The 16167-nt window shown below is 36.0% G+C and overlaps 1 protein-coding gene across 39 annotated transcripts in view; it reads left to right on the top strand.

Moving 5' to 3' along the window:
• The window catches only part of PTPRT (protein tyrosine phosphatase receptor type T), a 716634-nt gene that overhangs the window by 540125 nt on the left and 160342 nt on the right, over window positions 1-16167 (top strand). For 18 of the 39 annotated variants that reach the window (XM_078393145.1, XM_078393157.1, XM_078393154.1 and 15 more), the window contains 2 exons: window positions 4401-4437; window positions 10168-10224. In XM_078393145.1, coding sequence (XP_078249271.1) covers window positions 4401-4437; window positions 10168-10224 — 94 coding nt within the window. The remainder of the gene's footprint in view (window positions 1-4400; window positions 4438-10167; window positions 10225-16167) is intronic. The other 21 variants (XM_078393153.1, XM_078393163.1, XM_078393162.1 and 18 more) reach the window with 2 other exon arrangements.

The following is a 16167-nucleotide window of genomic DNA, read 5'->3' on the forward strand; positions in this document are numbered from 1 at the left end:
TTACTTTCAGGATTGGTTGGAAACAACACTTTCAAAGTTGATCCTCTTTTTATTCAAACTGTATTCTATAGTATGGGAACATATGTCATAAAGGCATAGCTCTTTCCACTGTATAACATACTTAGTTGAGAGGTGATATACTATCCAGCTTAACAAGCTAACAATTTCAATTCCCTACGCTTCTTTGGAAGCACAGTATTTATGGCATATTTTATAAAAATAAGTGCACATAAAACATACGGGTATTTTGTAAAATGTGCATGCCTTAAATATGTGCAACTGCAAAATACACTATGGTCAAGGGGTGAATAAGGACAGTAATAACTTATGTGAAGAAATGAACAAACCAGGTAAAATGCATAAATAAACATGCACATCAGGAAAGGTGTATTAAAATGTACATTAATTTCCACATAAAAAACCAATAAAACCTCACAATCTGATGCAAAACAAGGTCAGGAAGAAAATGCTGCTGAGATTTAGAGAAATTGAGATATTCACATCCAGGTTGAACACGTCCAAGGTCACCTTGGACTTAGCTATAATTCTCAGTGCAGTCAAATTTAAAACTAGAGGAGTTCGTAAACTGCCTGACTTGTCTTGTGTTTGACACCAGCAACCACTCTACTATGCCAGTTCTTTTCTTTCTAAGCAAATGTTTCCTTCTGAGACAGGATTGGGTAGGAAGTGTGAATGCTTGCTGATGACAGGAAAGGCCCTGCAGGCTTCATTCCGAAAGCCTGGGTGATTTCACAAAAAAGATGCAAACAATCCAGCTAATGGCTGAAATCCAGCAGTGTAGTGTCAGCAGAGGTACACAACATGGATTATGCTGCTGGGCTTCATCCTACATTTCTAATTCTCAGTCTATGCGACAAGATAGCAGCTATGAGGGCTTTGCATAATTTTTACAATTTACACAAAAAATTCTTTTGAGAAGTTTCATTGAGAGCAGCAAGAAATACCTTATTGTCTTATGGGCAAGAAGCAAATTTTTGCAATTCCACTTGCATGAGAAGAAGTTTGGTTGTTCCAGATCATTTCAACAAGTTCTTCAAAAGAACCAGAAGTTTTCCCTCCGAGAGAGCCATTATTTCTCTTCCCACAAAGTTTTTAGCGTAACCACCAGTGAAAGGGCAGAAAAGGAGTAATTTTTAAAATTTTCATGAACTATTTCCTTCTGACTAAAGGAGTGGACACTGGCAATGTGCACCTCCAAATAAGCTTTCACACCACACTTTCTTGGATTGGAGCTTTGAAATGACATCATGATTTGGTTGTGATCCGAGGCAAAACATTTCTTTTTCTTGGTTTCTGATGTCTTGGGTTCACACTGGCCAGAATCCTATTGCTGACTTACATTTGTGCAAAGGTAATTGCATAAGGCTTGGTAGCAAACTGCTGCTCATTAACCAGAGACTGATTGTGCACCTGATCATCCAAGCGGGTGTGTGCCTAGGAATGCAGCTAGTTCCTCCTTAATGAGAAGCAAGAGTTAACGTGATTTCCCTTACACAACCATGTATTGTCAATATTGTTGTGGCTTAAAACAAATGGCCAACACTGGCTTCCCTCCAGATAATACTTAACTTTTCTTTCTCAATTTATTCTCGTCATCTTGCCATCTTGAAGTACCTGTTTATTGTTTATTGCTTATTGTTTATTGCTTTACATTTTTTATTTTGTTATATGTATTTTTTTGTATTTTTTTTGTCTGGAAGCCACCTAGAGTGGTCGCAATGACCAGATAGGTGGGGTACAAATAAAATAAAATACATAAAATAAATAAATATCACTTCTAAACTTTTTTTTCCAATTTCATTGAAATTTGCAGGCATAATATGCCTGAGGGATGAAGCCTTCCAAATCAAATGTTATCTACCGAAGTACAGACAGTTTGTGGTTATGTTGTATGTGTTCTCAATTTGAAGTCTGTTTCTTGATGTTTTCTCCTCTCCTTTTCTGCTACTTTGGATAAAATCAAAGAGGTGGACATAGCTGACTGAGTAACCTTTCTAACCTAAAATGTTAGAAAGCTGAGCTCATAACTTCATGTGAAATTACCCAATTCTCATACTGCACAACCAAATGTGGACCTCCAAAAACAGTTTTATGTTTAGAAATGCATACATTTTAGAGCTTATTGTGTGGATTGAACAAGGAAAAAAGTGCATTGAAGTATCTCCAAAACTGTTCTTTTTTTCCTCACAGAGAACGCATTTGTTAGAAGACGGTGTTTCTGAAACCGAACAATATTTTAATCTTTTAAATTTCCTATTAAGCTACACCGTGGTCCCATGGTTATGCTTGCAAAATGTGCATAAGATGTCCGTATTAATAGAGATCTGTAACATACCATAATTTATGTAATATCCATTACAACAGAGACATGTACATGGCAATGTAAAATCAGAAGTGGACAAGAAACCTTATTATTGCCTGACAAAGTAACTTTACAGAACCACAAAGGCATACTGTGATATATAACAGGGTCATGGACCTTATGAGCAGAAACTGTCTCATTAAATAGTACAGGAGGAGACAGAAGGTCTGGAACACTAGTGGTAGCACAATTCACTCTGAATGAGTTGAAAAAGATAGTAAGCATTCAGTTGTAGGATCATTTTGCCTGAACTACAGATGTCATTCTTTCCCTTGTAAGGTAAAGGTAAAGGTTCCCCTTGACATTTTAGTCAGTCATGTCTGACTCTAGGGGGCAGCACTCATCCCCGTTTCCAAGCCGTAGAGCCAGCCTTTGTCCAAAGACAGTTTCTGTTGTCACATGGCCAACGCGGCTATACATGGAATGCTGTTTACCTTCCCACCGAAATGGTACCTATTTATCTCCTCGCATTTACATGCTTTCAAACTGCTAGGTTGGCAAGGAGCTGGGACAAAGCGACGGGAGCGTCACATGGATTCGATCTTACGACTGCTGGTGTTCTGACCCTGCAGCACACAAAGGCTTCTGCGGTTTAGCCCGCAGCGCCACCACGTCCCTGTTTTCCCTTATAAGTCCTATAGCAAATATGAAGGAGAACAGTATTTTGTCCACATTCAGGAAAAAGGTGAAGCTAGTGTTGTGGATAGACACTTTAATTTGGTAAGGGATGATACATTTTGCCTGAACTGTGCACATTCAACTGTGAACATTTCAATGGAGGGAACCACTTTGGGTCTTGCTTGTGTAGCAAGAACTTTCATGGTGACTGGAAAACCCTTGATAGGCTGTTACAGCACATCAAGGCAGCCCACCTCATCCAAGAAACAAGAGATTTGTGAGATTTTTTTTCCCACACATCCCTGGTACCCACTTCTGCCTGCATATTTTAAATGTTTTCAACAAGGAATCTTATGGCACCTGAAAGACTTTTTTTAAAAAAAATTGATGCAGGTTTATTGGACATAGCCCACTTTTGTAGGTGCATACAGTCGAGCCTAGGACCATTTGCACAGTACTGTATAAAAGTTCTATTTTGTTTTTGTTGCAACATGTTGACACATCTACCTCTGGGAATTTCTTAACTGAATAAAGTATTTTTGTGTGCATTTCCCCCAGAGTGTCTCCATTTTGCTACTCGCTTTTTCAAACGTGTATTTTTGCATGCTTTGTGGCATGGGTGGGTGAGTGAATTTTATTGCATACTTCAGAAAATTACAGAAGTTGTGGTTTAAAAAAGTTGCATTTGATGTTTAGGTTCCAAAGACCAATACAAACCTGTTTCCTCCTTCAGCAGCATTCTAGCAACTCCATGTGAACAATTTAATTCACCTGGGTATCTGCACACACCCAAACACAGAGTGGACAGGAGAGAACAGGACAACAGAGAGCTGTGAAATCATTATTGCTTTAGCTTTTGTAATATGTCACATTGAATATCCCTGTAGAAAATTGAGATAGAAGTCCTGGTCTGTGAAATGTCCTTAATTGTACATCACTGACCAGATCTACTTATGACATAAGTCTACTGGCATGAATTTCAGAAGTGGATGACTATTAGTTAATAAGTGTGGGTAGATATTCAGTGCCTCTCTAGTGATTTGGCACATGACAGCAAATAACTATGCTGCCTTCTTAACTAATAGCAATTCATTGCTGAAATTGTACACCAGTGGGCTTAAGCCAGCACAATTCTTGAGTTGGTTTCTGGCCGTCATCATATTTTCTTGGGTACAGCATATTGTGACAAAAACATGTGGTATTACTGTAGCGGATGCACAACTGGAAAGGAAGATATCAGAATACCGTTCATGAAAACTATATTTATTGTGCTAAAAACATGTGCTCCGTAAAGTGTTTATGTGTCCAGCTGCAGCTTATTGAGAATGCTACTTCTTAAGCTGTCAATGAATATAGAAATAATCACTCTTGATGCACTTGTGTGTTCTGTCATTTACAGGAGACCAAAATCAACTGTGTCCGACTGGCAACAAAAGGTATGTTAAAGACTTTTTTCTTTTAGTTCTGAGTAGAATATGGAATGTGGAAATCAGTTCTGTATGTATTATATGTAACACACTCACTAGGTGACCTTTAGCAAGCTGTAGGATATCTTGTAAATTCATCACAACAGAGTAATGCTCCTGCTGTTCCCAAAACCATGTGTGTCATTTGAATATGTGCTCATTTCAGAAAAAGAAAAGTTGCAAATATGCTGGTGGGTAGAGGTGAAATCTTCATTTGTTGGTTTCAGCCAAATAGACCATATTTGTTGCTGTTTTTGTTCCCCAGCATTTTATCTTTTGAGCTTTCTCTAATTTTCTTCAAAAGGCTATTGTTACCCTTGTACGAGAATTCTGAGATAACATATACCGTGGTTTCTCAATTGAAGATTTTCTTAAAATTCAGTCTTGATGTTGGCCGACTTTTGATGTTGGCCGTCATACTTTTGACAGTATGTCTGCCATGACCTTGAAAAGAAAGACTTAATAGTAACACTAATACCTTAAATCAAACCACTGGCCACATACCAGCATTAGCTTGTTCCAAATGGAATGGCAGTGCATTGTTAAAATAATACATTTGTCACCACTCAGTCTAAATGACAAGGTTTTGACTCCTGTGGAAAAGCATTACAAGTGTCCTAGTATGTTTTTTGATTATAGTAGTTCTTATGAGCCTCAGAGAATGGAAGAGAATTACCCTGGAGTTAGCTTTGCCAGCAAAGGTGTCAATAAAGCAATTTATTTGTAGCACAAAGTAAAAAAGGGAGAATTTTTGTCTGCTGGTTCTACATCCTCAATAAATATGTCTTTCAATGCAGTTGCAGAAATAAACAGATATATAGTTAAGAACTGCTTAAAAGGCAGTTTTCTGCTGTCAGAATTTTGTCCAAACTTTGTACACACATCAGGCCTTGTAGGGCATTCTGACAAATACATTCCAGGAAAAAAAAAATACAAGAAAATTGATACTGATAACATCATGGGTGGAAAATGAATTAGTCTCTTAGGAACAGAGAATGAATTTCACACTAGAAGTTTATATTTCTAGCAGATCCCATTTCTCTCAAAGTCTGCTTTTCCTTTTGAAAAGAAGGACTTCCCCTGAATTCCATTTATTTGACTCATATGCGAATGTACTTGTTTTGTCTGCTAGGCGAAAACATTGTGTGCTGACTGGAGAATTCTAGGAAATGTAAAATTTGCTCACCACTACTTGGGATCAAATCTGATGGTCAATACACATCACATGAAAAGACAAGGCCTGAAATTCTTATCTAACTCACATTAAAATCAGACAGAAAAGAATCTCAAGATTTAAACCTTAAGCTTCTGCAGATTGCAGCCCCCTTCATAATTGAGCCTACCCCAGGTGAAACTTGTTCGTTTTTAAGGATCCCAAGACTCCTCTTTATTATTTAACATTACATCTGTATACAAACTGGGACAATTTTGTAGAGCTCACCAGGCCTTAGTAGAGGTCACCAGTTTTTAATAGGTAGCTTGGTGGTGTGTAGCACTTCAGCTTCCCCGTAAAGCATCACAGAATATGGTAGAGATGCTTCTACTGATGACATCATTGTAACAGAGGATACTGTGAATGGTGCATGTCATTTTCTTGAAAGAGAGTGTGCCACCTTTTTTCTTATGTGTTATTCTTTATTGTAAAGCTCTTTTGTATATTTCTCATTTTCCTTCCATGTGTTTTTTCCCTCTGTAAATGCACATTGTCAATCTATCATCTTTATTTTTGTGTGTGGATTAAAAAATGAAAGTTCCCTAGAGGTTAGTCCTATTTTGAACTTATACAGTTAGGAGATATTGAGCATATGCTTCAGCAAGTTTATTATGTTTTAATACTGTTGAACATATGTACTTAAGTCTTTTTAATCTGTTATTCCTGAATATTGTATGAATGTTGCTAAATATGTGAAAGCTGATTTTCACATCTTTAGCACAAGTGATCCATGTGAGTGAAAAACAACAAAACAGTTTGCATTGACTTCTAGCTTGACTCAATGTGTAGTCTTGATTACCCACTGCCTTGAATCTGCTTTTTCCTTCTCTCTGATATGCCACCATTGCAGCCCTAATATGACTTCATGGTAACTTTTGGTCACACAATGGGTATCTTTATAGTACTCCTATTGGCTAAGAGTGAAGATCACACTGGCTTCCTTTTCTCCGCCAGCAAAAACTATGAACGAACATTCTTTCCAAGTGGCATCTCCATATATTTCAGAACTTAGTTTTTAAAAGTCTAGACAGTAAACTTTATGTATCATGCTCTAGGCAACATAGTGTAAAAAAATGGAAGGTAGCTACAGTAAAGAGAAAGAAATGCACCATGAATTTTGGACATCCTCCCAAATATCCATATATTGTAAACCTTGCAGGAGGGATTAGAAGTTTTATTCTTTGAAGACCTTCAGATTTCAATACTTTTGTAGTCCATACATGGAAACATTTAACCAATGAAATACGTAACATATAAAACAATAGTCTTTGAGAATACATATGAAAAGCCTTTGAGAATACATATGAAACAATACATTTCACAGATTGTAATGTATAACTACACTATCTGTTTCTCCATATCTTGAAAATCATTGCTACACTCTATAACAAACTGCATGAGAAGGGAGCTCTTGAAATACTGTTACAGTGTAAATGAGGGTGGAGAAACTTCATATTGCTTTTGAAACTGAGACCTTACCTCCACTTTGAAATTAATAGCAGAAGACTCTCCAAAGATTCATTATATGACATAAGTATAGAACAGAACATGTCTACGCTGAAAAGAAGACTAATGTAAAGCAATGTTCTAGTGGTTCTTCCATATGTTTTTTTAAAAATAACTTTATTGTTTCTGACCTAAGCCCTTTAAACTATATGTGTTATAATCTGAATATTAGACTATCCTAAGAGCACATCCATATATTTCATAGAAAACTAGAAAATCAGTCTTAAGTTCCTCTTCGTAGATTTTAAGGCCCATGCTAACAATATAAAATGTGAATGTAACAAACCAGTATCAGCAAATACAAACACAGAGATACAGACACCCTCATCACTCATCCCACTGTTCTTGGGATGAGGAGGAAAAGATTTGAATTTACTGAAGTGATATGGGAAAACTCATCTGTCTTATATTTGTGCTGCCTATTGATTTAATTTATCTGTCCTTGTCCGAGGTGTGTGTGTGGGTCCCCATTGCCCCTCCTCCCATGCATGATTTGTTTGCTATAGTTATCCTGCAACAGAGCTAAATGTCGTGTGTGAATTATCTTCACTGTGGTAATATGTTTCTGTTTTTCTACAATAGCAGACAAAATTATAACGGAGTGCCAGCAATTTGATAAGCTTGTTATTATTATCACAATATAATGTTGTGCATGTTTGTTGTTATTATTGATGCTGCTCTTGCTTTTGCTGTTCTGTCCAAATAAAACCATTCATGCATTTTTCCCTTCATCCTAGGAAATGTAGGGAAATGTAGAGGATTTTTTATATATAATTTTTTTAAAAAAAAAATTTTTTATTGAAGACAGTGAGAAACACATTTGAAATGTGAGTTGCCAAAAAAGGAAAGGATACCATGTTCCTCTTCTGGGCATTACAGTGATTTACCTCTAGTGACACAAGTAATCCTCTAGCCTAGCTTTCCTAATTGTCTGAATTTGTTTCAAATCAGTTCTGAAAATCTATAAGGATGGGAAGATGCTTTTGTGTAGCATACATAATTAGGGGAGAACATAGTGCTATTTTGAGTGGAAAAGAAAGCACATTCTATTAAAGTTGGTACAACATGGATAGCTCACAGAGATTTCCTCCAAAATTATGGGATGACTTCCCTCCCAGTCTGTAAACTGCTTCAGCTCTCTACTTCTTGTACAGCTTTGCCCTCCTTCATAATCATTAACTACATGTATTGGAATTAATTTTTGCAGTCTTTGCTGTAATATTGGAAAAACAATATGCTCTGTGACTTGAACTAGAGACAGTCTGAGAGCTGAAATGACATCTACCATGAAACTCTCCCTCTCCTTTGAAAATCACAGAACTGGTTGGCCCAAATCTGCTTGGGGCCATTCATATCTTGCGTGATTGGTTTCTCCCTTTCTCATTTCTTCCCTAAATTTGAGTAGATCAGTTCACTACTAAGTTGTCAACTCTACTGTTTGACCATTCAAAGCTCTGATCCTACACTCTTCCAAGATGTGACAAGATGAAGTTACCAGATTCAGCAACATGGCAATCACAACAACTGCCATTCATCCTTCCCAGAATCATTATTCAGGCACGTGGTACCTAGAGTAGCAAATGCATGGACTGATAATGCATAAGTTTTCTGCATACCCTAGAAGCCAACATATAACTTTAGATGTTATACACTAACTACTGGGCAGTGTATAACTTACATCATTCTTATGGAGAACTACATAGGTACAGTATATGTATAGGTGCTTTCCACTGGGAGGAGGTGTTTTTCATTCAAGGAAAAAAATGTGGCCACCAGATTGCTGTTACTGCCACCAGATTGCTAAAACCACAAACAAAGCCAACATCCAGTATAATGATCATGATTATGATTACCATCATAATACATTTAAAACAAAAGAAAAAAAGAATAGAAGTAAGAAACTGCACTGTTTTTTGCCCCTCTATTCCATTCAAGAGTCAGACTGAAGCAGCTTACCTTAATTTAATATCCTTCAATCCACTCCTGAAATATCTGCCCAAATCAATCTGAAAATCCATCTTATTGGGGATTCTGTCTTTGATAGTGGCCAACTAATGTTCCTCTTGTACTCCACGTGGTGAACACTATGTTTCTCAGTGGTGAGGATGTTCATACATAAAGAAATATTTTCCTTTAGCTACACTTGAGGGTAAAATGTCTGTGATAACTTGTTGCATTCATTTTATTTTATCCCAGTCCCATATTTCTAAAATGTATTTCCTTCTTTTACATTAGAGGTCTCACAGGTATTATTTATCTTTTTTTTTTTGACACTTGGTATTCCATTACATATTCTGATTTGAAGCAGAAAGCCACTGTCCTTCTTTCTTTTATTTACTCTGTGCTTTGTCTCCCTGATATCTTTTGTTCCTTTCTTCCTCAACATAAACATCATACCAACAAGCAGACTAGCTGTATTTAAATTAGGAGGCAGGAGTCTGCTGGGGATAAAAAACAGCTAACATTTTTGTCAACTTAAATTTGTATCATTAGTGTAACAGGCAACCTTTTAAAACAAGCTGATAATTAAATCCTAATTTACCAGTACTCTATCACAGAATTTTAATTCAAACTGGTTTATAATCAGTTCCCCCCCCCTTTGTTTTCTTAATGACATATACCTTATGTTCTTACAATGTAATTGAGCTGTTCTTTTTCCATGAACCTATTTTCCCCCTTCCTCCCAAACCATATACATTAGTATTGACACTTTATTAGTGAAAATTGCATCCGCGTTGCTAAACAGAAAACAATCACTGCCTATGTTCTCAGAGTGTGTTTCATTAATTTCAGCGCCTAATTGAAACTGAAGCAGAGAGTTCATAAATGGTTCCATATCTCTCAACATTCTTTTTTTTTCTGAGTGCAAGTTCTTGGAATTAAAATGCAGTTTTATTAAGTGGCACATTTTTATTTTCATTTTTCCTTTTTTCTTTTCTCTCTTGTGCATGCTGCCTGGGAACCGTTTTCCTTGTTCTTAGCAGTAATAAGTAGGCAACAGGTAACCACCCGAAACCCACCCAGCCTCATGAGCACAGGTGATTATCAGCTCAGGAAAGGGAATGTCATAAAAATGCTAACATTGGCAGCCACTAGACTGTCATATATTTTATCTGCATGTTGAAACAAGTATGATGTTGGTCAGATTTGTCAACAATTTTGCTCTAGGCCAGCACAGATCCAACTTGAATTTCTGCAAGTAGTCACTAAGTGATAGCTTCATATTGGATTGCTACACTTGGAATGACACCTAGAATTATCTGGAAATAAGTTCACCCTGCGAAACTAGCCTTGAAGACTTCGTTTACTTCGTATACAGAGGGAGCTGTGTTGGACAATAACTGATGTCCTAATTGCTTATGAAGGTGATACCTTTATTAAACCTACCAAGGTCAAATGTTTGACATTTGAACAATGATCTCAGAGCACTCTGAAACTTTATAGCACTCTGGTAATTTGAGTCTGTGCGGGTATGTCACAGTTGATTTATCCATGAAAGTGGTGAACAAAGGCTTCTGATTTTTTTTTTTTTTTTTTTTTTGGTAGAACATCTTAGAAAAGATGTTCAATCATCAGACTTTCTGACTTGACATGCCAACTTATAGAAAAGTTGGTCTAATAAAAGTATCACATTGATTTGCAATTTGAACTTAGAGTGCAAGTCCATAGAACAATTGCTTATGGGTTTTTTTTGTTAATTTCAATGCTGGATATTTTTCTGGTAGACAATCAAAACATTGTAGGTATTGGTGCCATATCTATACTTTTATTTAACACCAAAATAGTGTAAGAGAAAGCATAGAAAAAGCAGAGGGTAGCATCCTCAATAGGTAAGTGACTTATGAAGATAGAGGAGCATTGTAATATATCTCGTCTGAATATTTGCTGATATGTTAAGCCAGTCAGTTTCAGTCAACTTTTCAAGTTAAACATAAACATTTTCAACTGATTTTCTGCTTACACATGCATTGCTTTCAACTTAAATAGCATTGAGAAGCATTATTCTTTCTCCTATTAGATTTTGCCACAAATATTTCCAGTCAATGCACATGGTAAGAATGGTGAAAATATGTAGATAGACTTATATTACAAAATACAAACCAGTTGAAGACACCTTGAAAACTACTATAATTCTTTATTGAAGGCCTAAAATGTTATAAGTATAGAAAGTGAAATGGCTTGTTTTGAAGCTCTGGATAAAAATGTGAAGCCTACATTTCACACAAAATTGTAAAATAAAGACAGATGTTATTCACTTACATCAGTGGAGATATGTTGGTTTATGACTGGTACTTTTCAACAAGTTTTAAGTGCCCATTTCTAATACAGCTGAAAATGTATAGATACAATTGTTCACTTATTCCAAGTACTAAGATGCAAACTGAACTCCTTCCTTGCCATTTTATGAGCCAATACCCAGCTTTACATGCTATAAAGTTATTCCTTGATTCTCACCCTAATGTAGCCATTAGCCTGTTTTCACAGGAAATTCAGTACCTGCCCATTTAAATAAATTCTTCAAAGGCAAACTGAAGTGCTCCACCCATTTTTCTTCACTAAATTCAATAGAAACAACAATTTCTGGAGAGGATCATGTTATATCTGCCTGTCCCATAACTGGTAAAGATGAGGATTCTCATTTTAAATTTTAATTTAAAAAAAGAAAAAAAAGAAAGAGTTGGCTGCCCTAATTCAGCAGTTTTTTTAAAAATGCAATTTCTTGAAATTTGTAATAGAAAGAAATGTACAGTTTAGAATGCATTCTTATAGAAAATGAACTGAAACAAAATTCTCATGCAAACACCACCAACTATTTTGACCACCACTATTTTCTTGGGTGTGTGGTCTTGGGTGCACAGACATATCCATACCATGGGTTAGATCCAGAGTAAGTCACACTTGAAATATAAAAGTTGTTACAGGCATGACTAAATTATTTTGCCTTCATTGGGACAATTGAATAGGTAGAATGGATTCATGTGTTCTAGTGAATGAATTCAGTGAACTCAGTGTCCTTGCTGGGTACGATACATCTGGATCCAATCAGCAATCCTGTGGAGATCTGCAACATGGGCAATACATGTGATTCTGCTTGCCTACATTAATGTAAAATGTGATGGACCATGTTGTTGTTATTTCATTTTCAGGATCTGGATTGAATTTGGGGATGGGGGTGGGGTTCCACATGTTTGGAATATGTGAAGAAACTGCTGTTCTCTATGCCTTGGAAGATTTCAGGCAAGAGAGACTTGAGAAATGTTGATAAATACAATCCTTAATTGAGGGGCAAAATGCAATATGTGATAGTACTACTAGACATAAATAATGGGAGACGTGGGAGTAGTTATATACTTACTTTGACTAGAGCATAGTTAACATTGCAGAAATGCTCAGCAGCTGTGCCTGAGATTAATATGGATTCTTTCTCTAGCATGTTATAAGCAAAACCTAATTTAGCTGAAAAAGCTGTTCTTCCATTGACATTTTTCTTTTAACTTTTGGGACAAATCTGTACACTTTTACTGTATATATACAAGTGTTTATGGCAAAGTCAATGGAGAAACCTAGTTTACAGAGAAGATCTCTATATTGCTTTGAGTACGCACTGGATTGAAACAAAGAACTCAGTAATTATAATAAACAGAATATTGACATGTACAGAGATAATTGTGATTAAAACAATATGAGAAAATCAGATTCCCCTCTTCAATGCATGAACAGCTTTGTAATTCCAGAAGTTATTGTTTAGAATATTTGCTGATTTACTAATAGTGTCTTTTTAGTGTATTATAGCTCCATAGACAAATAATTCACACTTCGAACAGACCTAATCTCATACCAAAATTATTATCGTAATTTGTCTTTTAATATACAGTACTTGAAAGTTATTGCTTTGATAATTTTATCGCATTATATACTTCATTTTCAAATGTCTTTAATGTATTTGTTCCTAAATTATATCCATGATCCTGCTTCTATAATTTCTTCCCTAAAAATATTCTGACTATAAGTTTATGTATAGCAACAATGGCAGTAACACTTATAGAGTGATCTGCCAGCTTAAAAGAACAACTCACTGCTTTGGTTTATGGGGATTCTGGCATTCTGAATTCCAGATCATACTGTTTAAATGGTTTCAACTGCAATAGTGCTTACATAGTAGAAAATCTGCAAATAAACTAAATAGCAAATCTAACAATTGAAAAAGAGCAGAATGGTTTGCAAGTACTGTATGATTATTTATCTAGAATCACAGTGAACTGCAGCTTCATTAAGAGACTTGCCATATGTTTGAAGGGGGGAAAAGTCAATGAATGATGAGCCTGAATGAATACAACAGCTTTGGAAGATCATGTGTCTGTAAACAGCCACTAGTTGACATTTTGTTATTAATTTAGATAGCTGCACAACATGGCATGATGTATGCTGTCCTGGTTCAAACAAGCAAAACTGTTCATTTGGAATATAAATCTCAATTATTCATTATTTCTGGGTTGCTTCAAAAGGTTTCCATGAATATATTGTTGTCATTTAACATCCTTATACTTGAACTTCTAAAGGAATGAAAATCCCAAAATTATTATTATTGCATCATGCCTTAATTTCTATACATAGTTCCTTTAAGACCAGCACCATATGCAGCCATTATTATTATTAATGCCTTAATATTCAAATTTCAGATATGATGTTTTGAAACCATTGTAGTAATAATATAATTTGAATAATGGTACAAGGAGGAGGCAAGAGTTAGAGAAGGTCTGATGATAGTAGTCACTCCTTATCACCTGATGAACACTTTAGGCGTGGATCTTGTAATCAGGAAGTAATCATACTGAAAACCTATTTGTGTGAATTAGTGTCACTACATGGCAACCATACACATACTCATCCATTTGTACTCTTGCAGATTAGAAAACAGTATATTCATTTGAGAAGGCTAACTAATGTGAACTAACTCAATTTCATTAAAACCATCAAATATCAGGAAAATAAAATTGTATTTTTATTTGATTGATTGAGTTAAGTTGAGTTGAGTTATATACCATCCATCTGGCAGCTGGAAAAATACTGCATGAAAATTTGGATGTTTTTGTATACAGAACAGCACACAGTATGTAAGCAGACAGACAGACATATGGTATACCTTTAAACTCAACACAGTTTGTGAATATTCCTCTTTGATATTCCAACCCTTCTTTACTGCTACTACAGTTCTCTAGCATTTTTAAGCTGGATATGACAGCAAAATTTTCCTTATCAGGAATGTTTATGACACCCTTCCCCAATCTAGTCCTCTCTAGGTGTGTTAGAAGTACAGTTCTCATAATTGGTACTTCTGTTGACTATGAGAGGGGTTGCACTCTAGCACATCTGGAGAACACCAGGTTGGGAATTTTTGGCCACAATCCTGTTGCATAATGTAAGCAAAGTATAATTTCTGGTCCATTCCTTGTCAGTAAATAAATAGCTCCCACTGTGTTTCTTAGGGACACATATTCATGGTGGTTTGGTGAACACTCATATGCAAACATACATCCTAAGAATTGTAGCAAGGACTCTTCGTTTATTAGCAGGGAACAGACCAAATCCTTGACTTTGCTTATGTGACACAACAGGATTTTGATCTTCATTTTATGAGAATCAGCTCAGTATTTAAAAAATAATAATAAAGGCCTGAAATTCTTTTTCTTCTGCCTCTTTCTTCTTTGGTTTTCTTCTTGAATCCCACTGTCCACTTAAGCTGTATCTCACAGGACTAAAGAAGGATAAAATAGCATTTCAATTTTCCTTGCAATACATCAAATTCCCATCTTTTTATCCCAAGTTATTTGTTATGCAGAATCCGGCACAGACTATTTTCCATCTCTTGATAAGTAAATTTCTGGGATGTGGCTTGGTCTCCTGAGAGTCAATTACTCCCAAACCACATCAGTGATTAAGGAAGTTTGTGATACAAAAGCCATTTCTTTTTTGCATATCACTAATTGTTTTGATTTTGAAGAAGCTTCAACTTATAACAAACAATATATATGTTTTGGAAATAGCAGTTAGAGGGAGTCCTGATACAACAAAATGCATTTCACATATGGAAGTTCAAAATTTCAGTGATTACATTGTTAACTTATCACTCATTGCTGTGCCAGTGGTGTTCATGGCCTAAATGAACAGAGTGAATTAGAATAGTTGAAAGCTCTGGAGAGCTTTGGAAACTCACATCCTGACAAAATTGAAATGTGTTTTATAAAAGCTGCATCTGAGCTCTGTATGTTAGATTGATGGCTTTTGAAATTTTACAGAGATCAGTTCCAAAGTACATTTCTTACTTATGGACCAACGATCTGTCAAAAAGGACATAATTTTATGGTTTGGTGAAAATAGCAATGGGGGTGTTACCATCTGTTTACTTCTCGTTTCCAATTATAACCGCCAGCAACAACAAAAATGACCACCCATGATATTCAAGAACCAGGAAAATATAAGAACCAAAAACATTAATGTTAGTGTAAGGGCTTTTAGTGTGTGGGAAAGTCCATGATTAATTCTGGTGGGAGTTAGATAGTAGAAGTCATATAGATCATGGACAATTTCCCGGCTGCATTCCAAAAAAACAATTGTAGGCTAAAATAATAGTGCTTCAAGATTTATAAAACCCTAATTATTGAATGGTATCTGCCATGCTACATGCTTTCTTCTGATGATGATGGAGGAACTTGAAGCATTGTCTATGTCCAACAGCCACTTGTCACTTAACAAGTGCGTTCCATGGTATTGGTCACTCCATCAATAAAATTCTTGGACTTGTTATCCAATAAATGCTTCCAATAAAATACTTGGATTTGTTGTCATATACTTTGGATCCCTCACTCTAACTGGCACCCCTGAGTCACAAGCAAAGCCAAAATAATGGGTAATTGAGTGCTTCAGGTTTATCATGCTATTTCATTCTGTCTTGAGATATCGCACCTAGATGATTGATACCA

This window comes from Pogona vitticeps, chromosome 4 (genome assembly GCF_051106095.1).
Source record: "Pogona vitticeps strain Pit_001003342236 chromosome 4, PviZW2.1, whole genome shotgun sequence".
Taxonomy (NCBI): domain Eukaryota; kingdom Metazoa; phylum Chordata; class Lepidosauria; order Squamata; family Agamidae; genus Pogona; species Pogona vitticeps.